This window comes from Gastrolobium bilobum, unplaced genomic scaffold, assembly GCF_033153095.1.
Source record: "Gastrolobium bilobum isolate Gb01-03AN ecotype WA unplaced genomic scaffold, APGP_CSIRO_Gbil_v1 utg1929, whole genome shotgun sequence".
Lineage (NCBI taxonomy): Eukaryota > Viridiplantae > Streptophyta > Magnoliopsida > Fabales > Fabaceae > Gastrolobium > Gastrolobium bilobum.
In genome coordinates this window covers 279,152-300,439 of record NW_026898961.1, presented here as the reverse complement: position 1 = coordinate 300,439, position 21,288 = coordinate 279,152, and the positions used below count along the sequence as shown (strand labels likewise).

At 35.4% G+C, this 21,288-nt stretch overlaps 1 protein-coding gene across 1 annotated transcript; it reads left to right on the top strand.

The window, feature by feature from the left end:
* Window positions 1-2,630: 2,630 nt before the first annotated feature.
* Window positions 2,631-11,362, top strand: LOC133285816 (uncharacterized). Its single transcript, XM_061483102.1, has 11 exons — window positions 2,631-2,961; window positions 3,851-3,913; window positions 4,025-4,116; window positions 4,918-5,742; window positions 5,875-5,974; window positions 6,062-6,211; window positions 6,320-7,105; window positions 7,240-9,456; window positions 9,537-9,609; window positions 10,345-10,493; window positions 10,576-11,362. Exons 1-11 carry the CDS (start codon window positions 2,880-2,882, stop codon window positions 10,905-10,907), a joined length of 4,869 nt encoding a protein of 1,622 aa, XP_061339086.1. The 5' UTR covers window positions 2,631-2,879; the 3' UTR covers window positions 10,908-11,362.
* Window positions 11,363-21,288: the final 9,926 nt, after the last annotated feature.

The window sequence follows — 21,288 nt, the reverse complement described above, 5'->3', positions numbered from 1 at the left end:
TGATAACACAATGAAAATCTATTTCTTTACTTTTGTTTATAGATTTCATCAACTATGTAAAATAGCAAATGACAATAGATTGTAACCAAAATGCCAAATTTTATATTTAAAAAAATTATCTAAAAATTTATAAATTTTATTATATAGTTTTTTAAAAAAAATGTGTTATCATCAAGAAATTTATAAATCAGGCTTCCCGCAACTACTTTCTCCAAAATGCTTCCACAGTTCCACTGGTTGAACAACACTGGAAATTTTGTGCTGAAAAGCTAAATTGAAAATTGATGCGTTATCTAAATACCAAGTTGTAAACTGGTTTAAACTCCTCCTTTTTAAGCCCCATTCGTAGCTTGAAATCATTTAGTAGAATTAGATTTTAAGAAATTTTACTTTTCTTACATGTTTTTGGAAAATGCATGAATTTTTTAAGACCGTATAAAAATTTGCTTAACCAGAAAACTCCAATTTTTGTTTTTGTTTTATGATGATAATGGACTGGAGTTGTGACTGCTGCTAATGATTCTACAATTGAATATGTGCAGCCATAATTTTCCATTAATGTTGCTAGTATACAATTATGATTTCAGAGTGGGGACAAGTGCAAACCAGTTGGTAGCTGTGGCATTCTACAGACTACAAAGGGAGCTTGCTAAAGATGGTAGAGAACCAAACAAGGTAGCTGTGGCATTCTCGTGAAGGAATAGAAAAAGACGTCGAAGGAGACGAAGAACTTCAGCCATGAAAACTGATTCTCGTGAAAACTGAAGGGAGGGGTGATATGGTTGAAGGCCTGTGATGGTTGGTGTTCGTGTGTGAGTGCGTACGAAGAAGTGAGAGAGGGAGGGAAAACTTGGAATAGAGAAAACTGATTCTGTTTCTGTGTCCTGGATTCAGAGAAGCAGAAATTTTTTGATTCTTTTTTTTATTCCCCAGCACAAAAAATAAACCGGTTCATTCCGGGAACAAAAAAATAAACCGATTTTACCAAACGAGTTTCTCATCCATTTTTATTCCTGGAAATAGAAATTAAAAAAAAAAACTCATTCCGAGAAAATTGTGATGCACACCCTAATATTCTCACTCCAAATGCACAAACTTAAAGAGATGTGGATAGCCATACAAGCCTTTTTTTTTTCCTTCGTCCTTCCAACTACATGCGTAAAACGGATTAGGGTGACGTGGAATTAGTATCACGAACGAGCATGACTCCACCGGGGAACTTAAAGTTAGTATTTTGTTCGTTTTTTTTTTCTTCAATTTAATACATTTTTGTTATTAATAACAAAAACATTACTCATATTTTCATTATTATTTTTCAAAAATCATAAAAACCATAACAATAATAATTTTTTTTAGAATTCAAAGCAAAAAGTTACCAAAAATAAAAATAAAATATATACTAACTAACCACCATTCAATATTTTTTTTTATTTAGGCCACCAATGATATGAGTATGGGTTTTACTTTTGCATTTTGGGATGAATTTTATTTGGTTTATATAAAATTTACACTTATTTAAATTTCAATACCTATACTTTTTTTAGAATTAGACCTCACATTTTTGTATATTTATTAATTCATATGAATGGGAATATTCTAATTACCAAAAATTTTCACTACTAACTTACTACCTATCACATCATCATTGGATCAAAGAGAGAGAATGTCAAAAAGTTTTTGAAGAGGGAGAAAATGTTAATCTAATGGTAATTAGATAGGTAGTAAGTTGATAGTGAAAAATTTTGGTAGTGAAAATATACCTCCTCAATTTATATATTCCAAAAATTAATATTTTATAAAAAAATTATAAGAGCTAATTTTTAATAAAGAGAAGAATCATTATCTTAATAAAACAGAAAAGAGAGAGACGAGATTCCCCAAAATTAAAATAGAAAATGTTTACCAAAAAAAATAAAAAACAGAAAATTAACGTCCTTAAAAGAAAACAATAAGAATCTAAATCTAAATAGATACTAAAAATTTATCTAATGATTTTTTTTTTTTAGTAAAATCTCTTTTGGTTCTCTGAGAAAAAACTACGATTCCTACTTATGTCTCTTATTAAAAAAATAATTAACTTTTGATCCCTTTACGGTCTCAATTCTTTGAAGTTGCGGTCCATCAAAAATTAAATGAAGATCTAATTTAGTCTCTAAAAAAAAGATTAATATGAATATTTTTTTTATAAGAAATGAAAGTGAAAATCATAATTTTTATTAGGGAACAATACGGGCTTTACTCTATTTTTTTTAGGGTAGGATATTATAACAACCAACTAATGTTATTACTAATCAATTTTACCGTTAGATTGATTATGTTGATCCAACGGTTATATTTATTTTCATCTTTGTATGGTTATGATTCCTTTTATTTAATGTGAAAGCTTTAAATATGAGAAATCATAATTATACAAAGACGAAAATAAATATAAAAACCACTATGGAAATAAATATAACCGTTGAATCAATATAATCGATCTAACGATAAAATTGATTAGCAGTAACGTTAGTAATAACATTAGTTGGTTCTTACAATATCCTTCCTCATTTTTAAATGTATCTGTTAATAAAAAAAAACAATAATATATCACAGTCCCTTGTTTCTGATGATACACACACCCGAGCCCTTTACCCAAACCCTCACCTCTCTGTCTCTCTCTCTTTCTCTCTCTATATTCTCCTGAGTCTTCTCTTCTTCTCTCTATCTTATACACTGCAATTCGCAAACCCTACCCTTTCTCTCTGAATCTTCGACGCACTTCAAACCCTAGCTCTCTTCGCATTCCATTCCTCTCTTCGCATTCCATCTCAATCCTCTTCTTCTTCTTCCGTTCCGTTTTCGGATCTCTGTGTCTGCGAATTCCAACAATCTCGAACTCAATGGCGATGGGCGACGGCAAGGTCAATTTACCCGACGATCTCTTCTCTTCCAAGCCTTCCGATTTGCACTCCTCTCTCAAAGGTTATTGATTCCATTTTCAATATATTTCAGAAATGTTTTTTTAGGGCTTTTTTGTTTTGGTTCCTCATAAAGCCTATTTGTTCGCGTCTTCATTCTTGCACTTGTTTGTTTTGCAATCATTACTTGCTCTTCGTGTCTGGATCCGTTGAATCTTAATCCGTGATTCATTCTGCGTGTCAATTGCGTGCCCGACATGCCTGTTCCTGCTTGGTTCGGTGTTTGTGTGGCTCTAATTTTTTTGGTTTTTGTTTTCTGTGTGTGTGTGTTTTTTTTTTCTTTTCATTTTTTATAATTTTTTTTGGGTTGACTTTGCTTTAGATTGGAGATTGATCTATGTTAGACTTTTCGTGATTCTTCTCGGTTTTCTGTCAATGCTTGAGTGAGTATGATTTATGAACTGTCATTTGTTGAGAACTGGGCTTCTCTTTTTCTTTTTCTCTAGGGCTGTGTTTGGATGGATGGAGTGGAGTTCAGTTTGTTCGTGTTGTTAATCTGAATCTGGAAATTTCGTTGTTTAATATATTAGTAAGCTGAATTAATCGTGTTCGAGGAATTGTTTTCTTCGGCGTGTAAGGCTGGGTTGATTTGATTTGCCTGTTGATTTTTTTTTTCTTTAAATCTTTGATGATATATAATTGTAAGTGGTGAGAGATATTGTAGATCCCGTCATTAAGCTCTTTTGTGATGTAGCTTTTTATTATTTTCCCCTCAGAAACTACTCTTTCTAACTTGCGAGAAAGCACTAAAACTGCCTATTTTGGGAAGGGGGGTGGGTTTGCTTTTTCTCCAAAATCTTATCTAATTTATCTTACAATATTTTGGACATTTTTTTAATTATAAAATAATTTGAATAACATGGCGGCTAACATTTGCTTTTTGGTTGTGTTAGATGAAGCATCGGGAGGACATGGTGGAGAGAAAGGGATTGCTGCCCTTCTTGATGATTCAAAAGGTATCTTGTTTATCTTTTTACAAGTGAAGTTAAAGCTAACATTTTGTTGCGTTTTTCTCATTTATGCATATATGGTGACTGTTGGTTGATAAAAGCTGGTTTTACTTTCAGATCAAGTGTCATCTGACAGTAGTATACCCTTATCCCCACAGTGGCTTTATTCCAAACCAATTGATGCAAAGACAACTGCCAACCCGGTGGGGGTATGTAATACTAAATGTTTTGATTTTACTTGCATTATCAGAGGTTCTTTTTTCTTTTCATGAAACCTAACTGTATGTTTGGGAATTCTGTTGCTATTCTTCATCATTTTGGAGACTGGAGAGTTTAATATGGTATTCTTGTGCATGCAAGCTTGTTAGGTGTTTTTGATTTTATAATGCTGCACTCAGCTTGTTGGTAATTGGGAGGGAAGTCTTTGGATTACTGAACCCTTTTATATTTTTGTTTGCAATTTAAGAATGAGTGATTATTGTTTGCGATTTGCCAGGTTACTATTGTTATAAAACTTAAAGCAGTGAAGATGCGTCTGCATTTTACCCTCTCGAGTTTTAATTGATTTCTTCAATTTGAAAAATTCTCCCAAGATCACAAAAATGTTTTCTTGACAAGGCATTTTATCAAAGTCATGGGACTTTATTAAAACTATTAATGATGATTTGGTTGCTCTATTAGCATGGTAAGAACTATTGTGTGTTATATATTTGTAAAGAGTGAAATTCTCTTAATACAAAGATGGAGTTACAAAACTAAAATAGATCTTTGTGTCCCTTGGAGCTTTATAGTTTCTTTTGCTTATTATATCTATTCAGTTAATTAATCAGCTTTGATTTCTAAAAGTTGATTTTTGTAGAGTTATATTCTTTATTTTTAAGTTTATATTTGAGTGGTTTCTTGCATTGTAAAGTTTGATAATGTTAACTTTCGCATATCTTTAATATTCATAGTATTTGCCTCGTCATGGGAAAATGATTGGGTATCCATCTACTTGGCTCTTGCCTTAGGTGAACTCGGCTGATCCTATACTGAAAGATGGTTGGCGTTTGGAGGGATCTCAGGACAAGAAAGATTGGAGAAGGACTGCTCCTGATGTTGACATCAGTCGCCACTGGCGTGAGGAGGAGAGAGAAACAAGCTTGCTTGGGAGAAGGGATCGCAGAAAAGAAGATCGTCGTTTGGAGAATACTTCAACCTCAGAGAATAGATCCTTGCCTTCTGATCGCTGGCATGATAGCCGTGGTTCTGGCCATGATTCTCGAAGAGAGAACAAGTGGTCATCAAGATGGGGTCCTGATGATAAAGAGAAGGATTCCAGAAATGAAAAAAGGAATGATGTTGAGAAGGAAGATGGTCATGCAGAGAAACAATCTTCTGGTGTTATCAACCGTGCAGGTTCTGACCGTGATGCTGATTCCCGTGATAAATGGAGGCCACGACATAGATTGGAAGCTCAAGCAGCTGGTGTGGCCACATACCGTGCTGCACCTGGTTTTGGGCTAGAAAAAGGACGTATAGAGGGTTCCAATGTACGATTTTCACCCGGAAGAGGAAGGGCAAATATCAATGGAAACATACAAATTGGAAGGCCTCCATTGGGCTCTGGTGTTGGATCTCCACTTATGGATAAGAACAAAGCTATATTGGGTAAGTCTAGCCTTGGTGCTGATTCATATTACTATCCCAGGGGTAAGCTTCTTGACATATACCGTAAGCAAAAGTTTGATTCAACTTTTGAAAGCATACCTTCTGAGATGGAGCACACATCACCAATAACTCAACTTGGTCCTGTAGAACCATTAGCATTTGTTGCTCCTGCTGCTGAGGAAGAGGTATGCAGAATGTAAAAGATGAAGAAACACTTTTCTTATACCTTCTTGATGTGATGTTTTGATCTTATTATTCTTGAAGGCCACTTGCTCATCAAATTTGATAATTATTTAGTTTTGTATCTTTTCTTTCAGGGTGTCCTTAAAGATATATGGAAGGGAAAAATTACTAGCAGTGAAGTCTCAGGCCACTCCTTTAGAGGAAAGGATGGCGGGTTAAATGATGATATTTCAGGTGACATTTTGCATGTATTTTAGTTGGTGCTTTTGAAATAATCAACTTCTATTTTTCCTGATTGTGGTCTTCCTTGTGTTATTTCAGGTCCTGGTATTACTTCAAGTGATGAAAATCAACCTTCAATTCGCAGTGGTGGAAGGTTTATATCAGGAATTGATATCTCGAATAGTTCTGATCAAATTTTTATTGGCTCAGCATCAACTGCTGGTGGTTCATTGAGAAATGTAGTTGATGGTGAGAAAATAATATTTTCCTTTATTTCTATTGCTCTAATCAATTGAAAGTAAGATTTTTCATTTTCTTTACATATAATAATGGTATAAAAATTACTATCATTCTCAGGAGTAGTAACTTTTCAAGATGGCAAATGGAAAGATATGCCAACTATTGGAGTATATGGGAGAGATGAAAACTCTAATAGCATCACTAGGGAGGGAAGCATTTCCAGAAATAAAGTTGCTGCATCAGAAACTTTTGATTACCATCAGGGTCAAGTTTCTGCTTTTCAGGAAAATGTTAATCGGGATGGTGCTGAATCAATTGCTGCTTCAGAAATCAGTAGTAACCTACCGGATGATTTTCGCTCTCTCTTTGATTTTTCATCTTTCCAGCAAATTCCAAGCATTAATCAACTGGACTTGAAGATTAATGAGAAGACATATCCTTCTGAAAGTGTTACTCCTCCTGAGGAGTTGAGTTTGTGCTATCTGGACCCTCAAGGGGTAATTCAAGGACCCTTTCTTGGGATTGACATCATTATGTGGTTTGAACAAGGGTTTTTTGGGATAGATTTACCAGTTCGCGTGTCAGATGCCCCTGAAGGATCACCATTTCAAGAACTTGGAGGTGTCATGCCTCATCTGAAAGTCAAATCAGCATTTGGTTCTGGTAGTAACCTGGTTACTCAATCAGAACCATCTGATGCTATTGGAAGGAACCTAACAGTAGATGTACATGCTTTTGACTATGATGGGTCTTCTGTTAGCAATGATCAACCCTGGTCTTCATCCCGACCTGATGCTACCTCAAGTATTGGTATTCCTTCCCAAATACCTAATCAAAGTTATCAATCTGAAATCAAGTTCTCTGACGATCAGTGCTTCAATAATATTGTTGCACAAAATGAGGGTAATTTATTGTTTTCTCACTCTGCCATTTTCATATTTAATATCTACTATTATTTTGTTTATCTATTTGTGTGGCCATGTTTGTTATGTATGCATTTATTTCTACTTTCTATTTACATATGCATTTATTTGTAGATATCACCTTATTGAAAGGAAACGTCAATGATAACCCTTTGATGTGGCCTTTGGATGTTAATGCTTCCTATTCCCATCCTACTGGAAAATCTGTTGCAAATGAAGTTGCAGGAGGTGATACTCACCATAGTGAGGCTGATAAATTGCATCCCTTTGGTTTATTGATGTCTGAGCTAAGAGACGGCTCTCATTTAAGGCGTGCTCAATCTTCCAATAGTTCTTTGAGATTGGGTGACCAGGGTCATTTTCTAGATCCTCTAATTGATAGAGATGCTCCTTTTGCTGATCAAAACTCTGCTGGGGGAATGGTTAATCAGCCTTCTTTCAGGGAGACATGGCCTGATGAATATGGGATACAGAGGCAATTTAATCCCAATCCGAGTGTGGGTTCATTAGAAGATCAGTTCTTGTCTCATATGGGACCAAAATTTAATAATTTTGATATGGCAGAGCATATCATGTTGCAGAAGATGCAGAAGGAACGGCTTCAGCAGCAGACTAGTATATCTAATCATTTCCCTGCAAATCTTAATGGGTCAGATTTAGAGAGATTTCCAGGTTTCTCTCTTTCTCAAAGCAAGAACTCAAACATGCAGCAGATGATGCAGAATGCAGGGTCTGATTTTGAACGTCTTCTGGAACTTCAGATTCAACAACGCCAGCTTGAGCTTCAACAACAGCAAGATATGCATCATCAACAATTACTTCAACAACAAATGAAACTACAGCCCCAGCAACAGTCGCAAGTTCAGCAGTTACTCCTTGAACAGTTTATGCATCAGCAGATGCATGATCCCAATTTTGGACAGTCAAAACATGATCTTTCTAGGGATAACCTGTTTGATCAGGTACAATTGAGGAGATATCTGCATGACTTGCAGCAGAATTCACATTCTTCAAGACACCTTGATCCATCAATGGAGCAGATCATACAAGCAAATATAGGCCTCAATGCTGCCCAAGGAAGGCAAGCAGATTTGTCAGACCTCTTGTTGCAAGCAAGGCATGGAAATATATTGCCTTCTGAACAACATCATTTTCAGCAAGATCAGCTTCAGGCACAGCAGTTATCCATGGCTCTTAGACAGCAGTTAGGGTTGGAAGGGGAAAGACATTTTGGTCGGTCATGGCCAATTAATGAAACTGGACCGTTGGTAAGAAATCCCGCAACCCATCAGTTGGGTCATTCAGCAGGATTTAATGTTTTAGATATTCACAAACAGCAGCAGAGGCTTGTGGCACAAGAGGAGCAATTAAATTATCTGGGAAGGAATCTTCCTGAGCAGAACCAGAGAGGGTTCTATGAGCCTAATCCTATGATGTTTGAGAGGTCTGCACCTGTTTCTGTCCAAGGAAGGGAATTACAAGAACGTCTTCGCTATGTGCACCCAACTGATCAACTGGCTTTATCCTCTCACCACCTACAATCATCTGATGATCTTTTTGGTCACCACGCAGATGCATTTAAGAGCTCTCTCTCTGGGAACAATGGGCATGTGGAAAATAGCTGGATTGACCCACGTGTTCAACTACAACATCTTGAAGCTGTGAGGCAGAGAAGAGAGTTAGGGGATACTGTTACATCGGCAGATCTTAACATATCTGCATCTGCTGGTGCTCATGAAGAGAGTTCAGCGCGAGGTTTTATGGACCTACTTCATCAAAAACTGGGTCTTCAATCCGCACAACCATCACCTGTTGATAAGTGGCATCCTCTTTCATCAAGAAGTCATGACAAATCTTGGCATGCTTCTGAGGCTAGCTCATTAATGCATCCTTTTGAGCTTCCACCAGATCAGCAAGTCCATCCAAATGACCCATTTTTAGATAGGGTTCAAAGTGCTAATTCCAGTGCCCTAATGCATGACCATTTAACCAGCATGCATATTAATGAGCAATACAACAATCTAGGGAATACTGAAAGAATGCCTCTTCGATCTAGATCCGGATCATTACTTGAAGAACAATCACTGTTATCTGCAAATAAGGATACTTTACATTCCAATTACAGAATTCCTTTTCGGATTGGTAAATCATCTATGGAGAAAGACTTACTTGAGTTGGAGACAAATAAGGGGCAGAGGCATGAATTTATAGGCACAATTAACAAGTCAGTTCCTGGGATGTCAGACTTGTCTGAACAAGTGGAAAGCACCATGAATTCTATGGAACTGCCTGCTATTGCCCATAGTAGACATAGCTCTTTAAGCAGTGCAGGTAATTTATCACATAACTGCCATCCTTTGTTGATGATGTGCTTGTATATAATTTTGAATATAACGAATGAGACTCTGCAGGTGGTGATGGGGGCTCATATGGTCGTGAGATTGTTTTGAATAATTTGCGTGTAGATGAGATTTCTAGTGACAGGTAATATTTTTTTTGGATATTTTACTTTTTTGACTAAAATTAAATTGGTTATCTAAGATTTTGATAATTGGGTCCATCTAGAAAATGCTTTGAATCTTTTGATCTGGCTGATGGCTGAGAATTGCATTAGACTTCTGTTGAGTTCTAAGTTCTACACGGTGCATTACTTCTTTCTTTCTTTCTTTTTTGTGGGTAAAATGCATTGCTTCATTTTTTAGCTACCATGCTATTGCTCATTTAGCAGTAGGTTTGGCATCGGTTGTAGTTTGGTTGGTCAATGAGTCTATTTTAATGCAGCCCATAAACTTTTCAATTGTTTACAAAATTTTCATTTATGAAATTTTTTCATTTTTCATAAACTTTATAATCATCATACACTTTCTGAATGCACCTATGAAGAATTTCATCTATTATCTAAACGCTGATATGTATATAAACTTATCACAGTCCACCTGTAATTAACACCTCTTCCGAATTGGAAAAGTGGGCTGGGGCCGCATTTGTATAGGTAGTAGCAGAAGAATCACTTATATTTAAGATGGCCCTGTAAAGCATCTGATTTGATGATTTCCTACATGCTGTGTAATTGTTCGGAAAATGATGGTTTGCATATATCCATCATGATCAGTTCATGTATTGTATGCATGAATGGATAAATTGACATAAATTGACTAATTATTATTAGAAAAACGGTTATTAAACTTGAGGTTTGAATGTCTGTCTTTTTATTGACAGGATGCCTCCTCCAACAAAAGGGTTTGATAATGCTTTCCATAAACGTCCTCATGTATCTCGGGTTTTATCCTCACCTGATGTTCAGTCAGACCAACCATCTGTACCCCATACCAATCAGAATAATTTAATAAATCTTACATCCAGCGAAGGTATGTTATTTGTTAACTGGCCTGCATTTCCTTTTTCTTTTATCATCTCAGCAGTAAGTGAAGTATATAATCTATTTGATAGGGAGACGAGAACCTTCTGGAAATTCGTCAATTAGTAGCATGACTGATGCTCAGGCTTCTGGGAAAAAAGATATTCGGTTCAGATCATCTTCTTTCAGTGAAGGCGCCATGTCAGAGACATCATTTATGGACATGCTCAAAAAGCCAGTTCATCCTGAGGTGGATGCACATGCAGCCAGCGGAGCTGGGACCGAGTCATCTGATGGTGGACAAGCAGGGCGAATTGGCAAGAAGAAGGGGAAGAAAGGAAAACAGATAGATCCTTCTCTTCTTGGCTTCAAGGTCTCCAGCAACCGGATAATGATGGGTGAGATTCAACGCCCTGAAGATTGATAGTTACTCGTAGCTTACCTGTAAATTTTGCAATTCTTCTTTTATTTTATTTTTTTGTATATTTTTTTGGGGGAGGGATGACTGGTGTACAGTCTGCTAGAGCATAGCTATAATCTTCAATACATCCGTTTTTTATGATAGGTGGAATAGATTTTATGTATTTGAAAGCCCTTTTGCGTTGATTAGTGTGTACAGTCACTGATGAGTGTAGATACGAGGAAGCTATGCGTTGTCATATGATGGATGGTTCAACTATTTTTGTGGGATGGGATAGGAACAAAGAATTAGCATCAGGCTTGGTGAGTGCTTAGCAATCTTTTAGGGTTCATGATAGTTTTTTACAGGTTGAGTAGAAATGTAAAGGGTTTAGTAATTCTTGAATGAGAAAGAAATCAGAAACATGTAATTCTCGTGTTTTAAGGTACATAGTGAATGTACTAATACTAAGTGAACAAGAGGAGTTATACAGGTATAATACATGATGTGGGACTTTGTCTCTTATACTAAATTATTCTATTATAATAATTCTGAACACTTTCTCAAGTTGGATCATATAATTTATGGGGAATATGTTTTTTATAGAACACTAACAAGTGGGTGGGATCTGTTAAGGAAAAGAGAAAAAAGGGAAAAAAAGTGGATTTCATTTAATTTTTTGAGTGTTGAATGAGACAAATTATGCACAAGCTTGTTATATTGTAATCCATTCAAGGACCTTAAAGATTTAGTGAAGACATTCGTCAGTTAATCACTTGAATTGCGAAATGTGTGATGATCTCCTCAAAATGTGTTGAAGTGATAATCTATTTCAATATGTTTAGGTCTTTTGTGAATCATTGGAGACGATATGTAAAACATCTTGATTATTATAAATGAGTGTTTATATTGGTCAGCCTCACTCCGAATCAAGTTAAAGTGTTTAACAACAATGTTAAATCTTCCAAATTAAACATACGGAGATTGTTTGAGATCATATATAGATTAGTGGATACAACAAACCAAACTAAACCTAGGAGTTTGCAACATATAGATTTCTTCAACAAGATTGCCATGAAAAAAATAATTCTTAATATCTAGTTAATAAATAGGTCAGTGATGGGTAGCAACCATACTAAGGAAAAGGAGAACATAGGTCATCTTCGCCACAGAGAAGAATGTTTCCCCATAATTTAAGCCAAACACCTGAGCGTATCCTTAAGCCACCTTCTGAGCCTTAAGGTGATTCACCTGACCAACCTTGACAGTGTACATCCATCTACAACCAAAAACAAACTTCCCAAAGGAAAGGGGAACCAAATCCCAAGTACCATCACTTTGAAGGGCACACACTCGTCAATCAGAGCTTGTCACTATCTGGAATGTGATAAAGCTCATGTAGTCTTTGGAATAGACACAAAAGACAAAGGAGATAGGCAAACAAAATGCAATGAAGATAGGCGATGAAAACTCAAAGTAACATAATGAGGTAAGGGATTATGAGAACTACAAATACCTTTGTGGAGAGCATTGCACATGTTAATCTTAGAGGGCAGGGCTGAAGCTGTAGGCGGAGATGACGTCAGAGGAGAGAAGAACTTCATCAACAACAGATTCTTGAGCATGGGAAATTGGCGGAGGCGGCGAACGACAAAAATCTTGTAAGGGTCGGTCAGAGTCTGAGACATCTGGAGTAAGAGGGGATAATGACGGCGATGGTGGTGTATAATCAATCGGGACAGGAGACAAAGGTGATGGAGGAGAGCCAAGAGGAGGCGTATACTCAAAGAAGATAACATCCGCCAAGACAAATTAACAATGAAAACTGAGAGAGTAACAACGATAACCCTTTTGTGACCGAGTATAACTAAGGAACACACATTTGTGGGACTCAGCATACAACTTGTCAAGACCAGAGCTGAGGTCATGAACAAAACAAGTAGAATCGAAAATGAGAGAGGGCTAGGGAATGCAAAGAGACTGGTGGGGAAATAAAATTAAGTGAGGTACTTGGTAATAATGGATAGAGGATACGGTTTATAAGATAAGACCATTAAGAACAACTTCACCCCAAAGTGGCAGAGGACATGACCATGGAGTAAAAGGTTCCAAGTAGATTCAATGAGCTTATAGTTTTTGTGTTTAACGACCCCATTTGGGAACATTATGTTTGGTGAAGAATGTTGTGGGGATAAATATTGATGGGCATTATCATTATGAAACACCAAATTGGTTAAGTATTTTGTTGTAAAATTGTTGGTATATAGAAAATAATTCAGACTGAATTTTCATTAAAAATAACAAACTACATTGAGAGCAATAATTAATAAAAGTAACAAAATACCGAAACCGCATAGTAGATACAATACGACTATGGCCCTAAATATCCGAACAAACTAGAGTAAAAGGAGACAAAGTGTAATAAATAATGTGATCGGGAAATGAACTACGAGTATGTTTCCTTAACTGATAAGACTCGCACGACAGACTAGATAAAGTAGACAAACGTTGCACTATCTTTTGAAGTTTTGCAAGGCTTGGATGACTCAACTGAGCGTGAATGGTAATAGGAGAATCAACTGCAGAGCATACCAAGGATGAAGTGAGTAACTGATAGGGGCCATTAGACTTAGATCTAGCGCCAATCTCTTCTTCGAACTTCGTTCTTGCAAAGTCACGAGAGTCTTAGTAAAGGAAACAATGCAATCAAGAGAACCGAGTTAAGCGGCTAATGAAAAGAAGATTGAATAGAGAACTGGGAACATAAAACACATATCTATGGAAATAGGGCCGACCCAGTTCAAATACCCACTTCGTGAGTGTCTGGGGAAGGGAATACTCTAGGCAGTCTTTCCCCTGCTTTTTGCAGAGAGGCTGATTCGAACCCGCGACCTGACTTACCACGGCAAGCAAGCTTACCGCTGAGCCAAGCCGGCCCTTCTAATGCTAATTTCAATGGACTCGACCAACGAACCATTAGCTATGGTGATAGCGGGAAATAAACCAGATGTACAGAGAGAAGTGAATAAAGACTTATTACTGGAAATATGATGTGACACATAAGAATCAAGAATCCAATGATTAAGAGATTGCGACTGAGTGAAACTAGCAAAGGAATTACTTGTGTGTGCAACATAGGCAGTGGAACCTGAGACGTGACACTCCTCATACCATTTCATTACTTGTGTCGGAGGTGACTGTGGCACAACAGACGAATGAGAATAAGAAGAGGCATGAGCAACATGAGTCATGCGAGGAAGGCGACCATGAAAGTCTGTTAAGGCTATGGAAAATAGGCCTAAGCAGAAGAGAAGGGCTGGTGCTCCCTCATGGGCCACTGATTATGTTTTTGATGTATAGATTGAGTTGGTCCAATAGAATGAGGAAACTGTGTAATGTGTACAACTGTGGTGTTAGTTGTTGTACAACTGTAGTGCTAGTTGTTGATGTGACATTTGTATAGCCATATATTAGCAAATGTAATAAAGAAAACGATGTCCAGGGAGTGGATCCATCAGATGAATAAAAATCATTTGTTTCCTTTCGTTTCTTTCATTTTCTATGTTTTTTTCTTGTTCTTCCATTGAGATTCCATCAATAGGGTTTGCGTCCCTTATCATTGTTGCTTTCGTCGATTTGGGCTCAACAAGGAATTCACAATGCGCGTTCAGGATTTGGCTGAAAAATTTGGCGCATTTCAACTTCGAATCAATCGGAGTTGCAGGAACTGCAATCCAGGTTTTTTAAAAAGACAGTTCAGTTCATGAAGTGATTTTTAAAAATTATTTTTTTAACTGCAATGTAGTTTAGCCCTTTTGATTCTTTTATACAACCCTAGAACTGGTTTTAAAAATTAATTCTGAACCCAAATGAAAAATATGAAAAGATATAAGAAAATAAAAATATAAAAATAAATAATACTATTTATTTTAAAAAAATCAATAAACAATAAAAAATAAAATAAAAAGAAAAAAGAAAAATAAATAAGAAATAGAAAAATATATAAGTAATAAAATTAAGGAATAAAATAATAAAAAAGGCACTAAATAAATAAATAATTAAAAGAATGAAAATAGAGAAAAAATAGAAAGTAAAATAAAATAATAGAATAAACTAATCAATATGGTTCATGAATTGATTTAAAAAATCAGTTCTTTTAAGTGTAGTGTAGTTCACTTTACAATTTAGTTCATATTTTTGTACACCTCTAATTAGAAACTTGATTGCTTCCTCTATTACAAAGAGGAAATTAGGACCGTTCTCTGTTTTCATGTGTCATCTTAACTTTGAAGCAAGGAATTTTTTTGTTTATTTTTTTCTTAAAGTAAAATACTTTGATTTCACTTAAAATTACTTAAAAGTAGACAATACACACATGCATATTTATTTATTTGTAATCATTATTCATTTATATTTAATGATTCACATAATTAATAAATTAGAGTTATTAAATATAAGTGAAAAATCAACACACACATTTTTTTTTATTCTTTTTATCATTTATATTTAATGATTCACATAATTAATAAATTAAGGTTGTAAAATATAAGTGAAATATCAAAGTTGGGTGTAACTTCCCCGGTAATAAAGATCATAATCTTTGTTATGGGCATTTATAATTCTATCTATTACATATCAAAGCCCACAGAAAATTAGGAAGAAGAAGCATTTTCTGTATTACAAAAAATCGAGTCTTACAAAATGTGCGATAGCTAAATATAACAAGAATCTACGCACTAGACCCGTAAATGGTGCTAGACAGTTATAACCACTGATAAGGTGACAAAAAAATAAAAGGAGAAAAAATAAAAAAATAAGGAATTGTGTATAAAAATATACTGTAAAATTCCCGCTCAAGATGGAGAGTGTATATTGAGAACTCCCATCTTGGAGAAAAGTGAAAAGAAAAGACCAGGAGCAAGTTGTTGTGCAGAGGGAACAACAAAAGTCTGAAGTCTGCCTTTGGTGATTTGTTTGAGGACAATGTGGCAATCAATCTCAATGTGTTTGGTATGTTAATGAAATACCGGATTAGCCATAATATGGAGAGCAACTTGATTGTCACAGAATAAATGAGCAGGTAAAGGATGGGAAATATACAGATCCCTAAGTAATGAAAACAACTAGAGAAACTCACAAGTGACATTTGCCATAGACATGTATTCAACCTCAACAAAGGAACAAGAGACTATAGGCTATTTCTTGGACTTCCAGGAAATGAGGAAATCACCAAAAAAGATGCAATAGCTAGTAATAGATCTTCGACTTTCAGGGCATGCAGCCCAATCAGAGTAAGAGAAAACATTGAGTTGAATAGTGAAGGTAGCAGAGAACAGAAGACCTTGGCCGACATTATATTTAAAATAGGCAATAATGCGTTGCACATCTTGCATGTGAGGAACCCGAGGTGTAGCCATGAATTGGGACCGGGTCAGGCTGAGTGATAGTTAGATAAAGAAGTTTGCCAATGAGGTGTCTGTAAATGGTGGGATCATGTAGAAGATCTCCAAAGTCAGAAGACAATTTCAAATTGGCCTCCATTGGGGTGGCTTGAGGCTTGCAACCAAGAGAACCAGAATCCTGCATAATGGTCAAGGCATATTGACGTTGGCTCAAATAAATACAACGATGAGATATGGCCACCTCAAGGCCTAAAAAATACTTGAGAGCACCCATATTTTTTAACCAAAATTTGTTGTTCAATCAGGAAGTAAGGAGGTGTAATGCATCAAAGTCATTATAGGCAAGAATTATTTCATCAACATAGACTAAAACAACAATGAAATAAGTAACAATAAATTGAGTAAACAGTCAATGATCGGAAAATGATTGAGTAAAACCAATGGAGAGCAAGGTGCTGGAAAACTTAACAAACAATTGGTGAGAAGCTTGCTTGAGGCCATAAAAAGATTTTTGAAGATGGAAAACAGGGAGGAAGAGAATGTCCCCCTGTCCAGAGTAACCCGGAGGTAAAGACATATACACCTCTTCTACAAGTCACCATGCAAAAAAGCATTATTGACTTCAAGTTGAATTAAATGCCAATTAGGGATGGCAGCAAGGGAAAGAAGAACTCGAATAGTGGTGATTTTTGCTACAAGAGAAAAGGTCTCCAAAAAATCAACCTCCTCATGCTGGGAAGAACTTTTGGCAACCTGGCGGGCCTTGTACCTTTCGAGGCTGCCATCAGAGTTATACTTTACCCTGTACACCCATTTGCAACCAATAGGTTATTTATTAGGTGGTAGAGATACAATCCTCCAAGTGTTGTTCAGCTCCAAGGCAGAAATTTTGACTTCCATGGCTGCACACCATTCGGGAGGTTGGGATGCTTCAGAGAAGCTAGAGGGCTCAAAATGGAAAAATAGGGCATTGAGAAAAGCATGATGAGAAGGGGAATGATTGGTATAAGAGAGAAAATTAGAGATGAGGTGGGCAGTGGAGGAACAAACATAATCCAAGAGATGAGAAGAGGGGTTTTCTAATGCGAGGGGGATATGAAGAATGAGGTGGAAAAGCTTCAATGGTAGGTGCTGAGGGAGAAGGAGGAAGAGGTGTCTGTAATGGGGAAGTAGAAGTAGAGCCGACAAAACGGGCTCGGTTCGGCGGACCAACCCTCCCAACTCGCTAAACGGGGCGGGGCGGGCTGAGTTTTAAAACTCATCTAAAAACGGGGCGGGGCGGGCTCATTTTTTGGCGGGTTGATGACGGGCATAGGCCTGGTCGAGCGGGTCAGTGTAAAATAGGCTCGGGCTGGCGGGCCAACCCGCCCAACCCGCCAAACGGGACGGGGCGGGCCGCCCACTTTGCCACCTCTAACTAGAAGCGAAAGGAAAAATATGCTCATGGAAAAAAATATCCATAGACACAATAATGCAATTAGTAGAGAGGTCAAGTAGTTTGTAGCCTTTGTAACCAGTAAGGTAACTAAGAAACACAATTAGAAGAGCCCGAGGAGAGAATTTATGACGACCACAATGTAGGGTGGATGGGTAGCAAAGACAACCAAAGACTCTGAGGTGTGAATAGGATGGGACTTTGTGCGACAACAATTCAAAAGGTGTTTTATGGGAGAGGAGGGGAGAAGGAGTGCGATTGATGAGATAAACAACAGTCTGAACATAGTCATGCCAATAGGCTAAAGGGACTCGAGATTGGAAGTGCAGAGCCTTAGCGACATTAAAATATGTTGATGTTTTCTTTCCACAACAGAGTTTTGTTGTGGTCGTTCAACACAAGAATGAACGAGTTGAATGCCTTTTGATTGAAAAAAATCAAATAAACAAAACTCAGGTTCATTATCACAACAAAGAGCTTTAATAGATTTGAAATATTGGGTGTAAACCAGAGCATAAAAATGGGGGAAAACAATGGAAAAATCATTTTTATTTTTGAGAAAGTAAACCCAAGCAAAAAAGGTGGCATCATCAACTATGGTAAGAAAACAACGAAAACCATCCACAGAAACAAGGGTGAAGAGGCCCCAAATATCACAATGAAATAAATCAAAAGCAGATGAAGAAAGTTTTGGATTCAAAATAAAAGGTAAGCATTTCTATTAGCCAATGGACATATATTACAATGAAAAGATGAATGAGTGTTTGTAAAATGTAGAGTAAATACTCTTTTTGGTTCTCAGCAAATTTCACGAGACCCGTTTTAGTCCCTGACAAATAAAAAGATCCATCGTGGTCCCTACAAAATTCAAAATGGACCCATTTAGTTGAAATTGTGGTCCTTCACAAATTCAAAAAAGACCCATATTAGTCCCTAAAAGGACTAAAATGGGTCCATTTTGAATTTTTTAGGGATTACGATGAGCCTTTTTATTTGCTAGGGACTAAAGCGGGTATCGTAAAATTTGTTGAGGACCAAAAATGATATTTACTCTAAAATGTAATATACTTGAACTGGATTAGCTCATAGTGATGTAAAATGTAACATACTCCAATGCTAATATACTTGAACTTAAAATTTTATTATTATTATTATTATTATTATTATTATTATTAAAAAATGACTATATAAATGTATCAAATTAGCTCACACACAGTGATGAATTATCTGATTTGTACGTTGCATCTACCTAAATACTTGAATAATAGTAGTTAGAATTTTAAATGCAATTGAGAAATTACAAAACGTGAATTAGTTGTGAAAGAAATTATATTAAAATTTAATTAATTATTTTTTTTTTTTAAGTAGGTAAATCTCTTTATTTATTCTCTTTGAAAAATGACATATACCATTCTTAACTTCTCTTCTCCTAAATTTAAATTAATTATACAAATATTCTTTATAACATTAAATGTTTTCTCTTATAATTTATACTTTTTTATTCTACTTGGATTAATTATATATTGTTTTTGTCATTTAAAATTTTTTCTTACATTTTATCTAAATTTTAAAATATATTTATATGCACTTGACACGTGTTAGTATTAATAATTAATTTTTAAGAGGTTCAAATTATGTTTAGATATGTTAATATAAGATTAAGAAGTCTTACTATCTATCTCATTCGTTAATTTTTATCTATCTAACAGTTGTATTTTATTTGCAATTAATAATTAATTAATTGATATAATTAAATAAACTACAATCATTACATGGACGAAAATCAATGAATGAGATAGGGAATAAAATTTCTCAATCTTATACTAGAGTCAAAATATTTTTCTTATATATATATATATATATATATATTTCTCCCTTTATGAAACTTTATTCAGTTTTTCTTAATAATGAAAATTTACCCAAAATTCTCCCTTATGTGTTTTTTTAATATGCTTGAAAAAATTATTAAAGTCACAAGTGTATTTACATCTAAAAGATTTTGAAATAATATGAAACACAAGAATTATAATGCTCAAATTCGAGTAAAAGTGAATCTTAAGTAAATATTATTTTATTCATTAAACTACTAAGAAAATATAAAATGATTGAAAAAATTATTCAATTAAAGACACAAGTGTATTTACATCTAAAAGATTTTGAAATAATATGAAACACAAGAATTATAATGCTCAAATTCGAGTGAAAATGAATCCTATGTGTTTTTTTTTTAATATGATCATATCAGAGGATTTAATCATTCATAAATTAATGATGACGAAAAAAGAGAGACAAAAAATATTTAAATAGAAAGTGACAGAAAATGACAAAATTATCACTGTTGATTTATCTATTAATAATTAAGACCCTCACACAATACATGATCATATTAAATTAGATATTACATAGTCATTACGATGCCTTAGAGTCCGTACCTTTTTACGCCTACCTGAACATCGTCAAAAGAAAAAAAAGCCTTATTTAATTTTTATAAAGTACTGTGATGGAAAATAATTGAGCTGAACAAAACATCCTCTATGTTGGAGGAAAACACAATAATCAAATGCAAATTGAAGTAGACTTATAACACAAAAACAACAGCAGCAATAACAGCAGTAACAACAGCAACACAATAATTGGCACACAAGAATTTTCTTCGTGGAAAATCCAATGTGGGAAGAAAAATCATAGGACTTTTATCGGAGTCCACCCAAATCTCCACTATCAACAATTAATAATAATGGGTACACATACACAATATTATCTCTCATATAACAATAGAGGTATCCAACAATATCATCAAATAGATGAAAATCAAGAGATAGAGTAAGAAAAAAAGTCACAAAAGAAGCTCCAAAAGGGGAACCAGATCTATGACTATAGAGACCTCCAAATCACAAAATGACCGATGGATGTGAAGTATTAGATGCCACACTTCCCTAAAATCTGAGCTTAATCCAACAAAGTCTCATCGTTTGATCCGCCGGAGAAAAACTCTATCTTTTTTTCTTTTCATTTCCTTCGCGGTTATGCTTTCCCTTTGTTTTTCTTTATCTTTTTTGTTTCCCGTTACACTCTCTCTTTCAATTCTCGGATCCTCTCTTTCTTTTATTTCTTTTAAATTCAAAAAACACACACGCCTCACCACTTAATTAAAAAAGTGAGCCAAGGACTCAACAAATCTCCTCCTCCGTGACCATGAGGGAGAAAACCATAATCTAAATCTCCATTTGTTGTGCAAGCTCCTTGCACAACTCAAATATCTCTCAAGTAACCACTTTCGACATGTTCGAGGCATTCTTATAAGTGTGAATCTTCTTAATCTTTAACAACTTATCTTCCACTACTTTACATAGTCATTGGTATCTCACATCAATATGCTTTGTGCGAGAATAATAAGTTGAATTTTTGCTCGAGTCAATAGCACTCTGACTATCACCATAGATCACATATTCAACTTGCTTGAAACCCAAGTCTTGGAGAAATCTTTTCAACCATAGCATTTCTTTCCCAGCTTCTCTAGTGGCGATGTATTCAACCTTAGTTGTAGATAATACAATACATTTCTGTA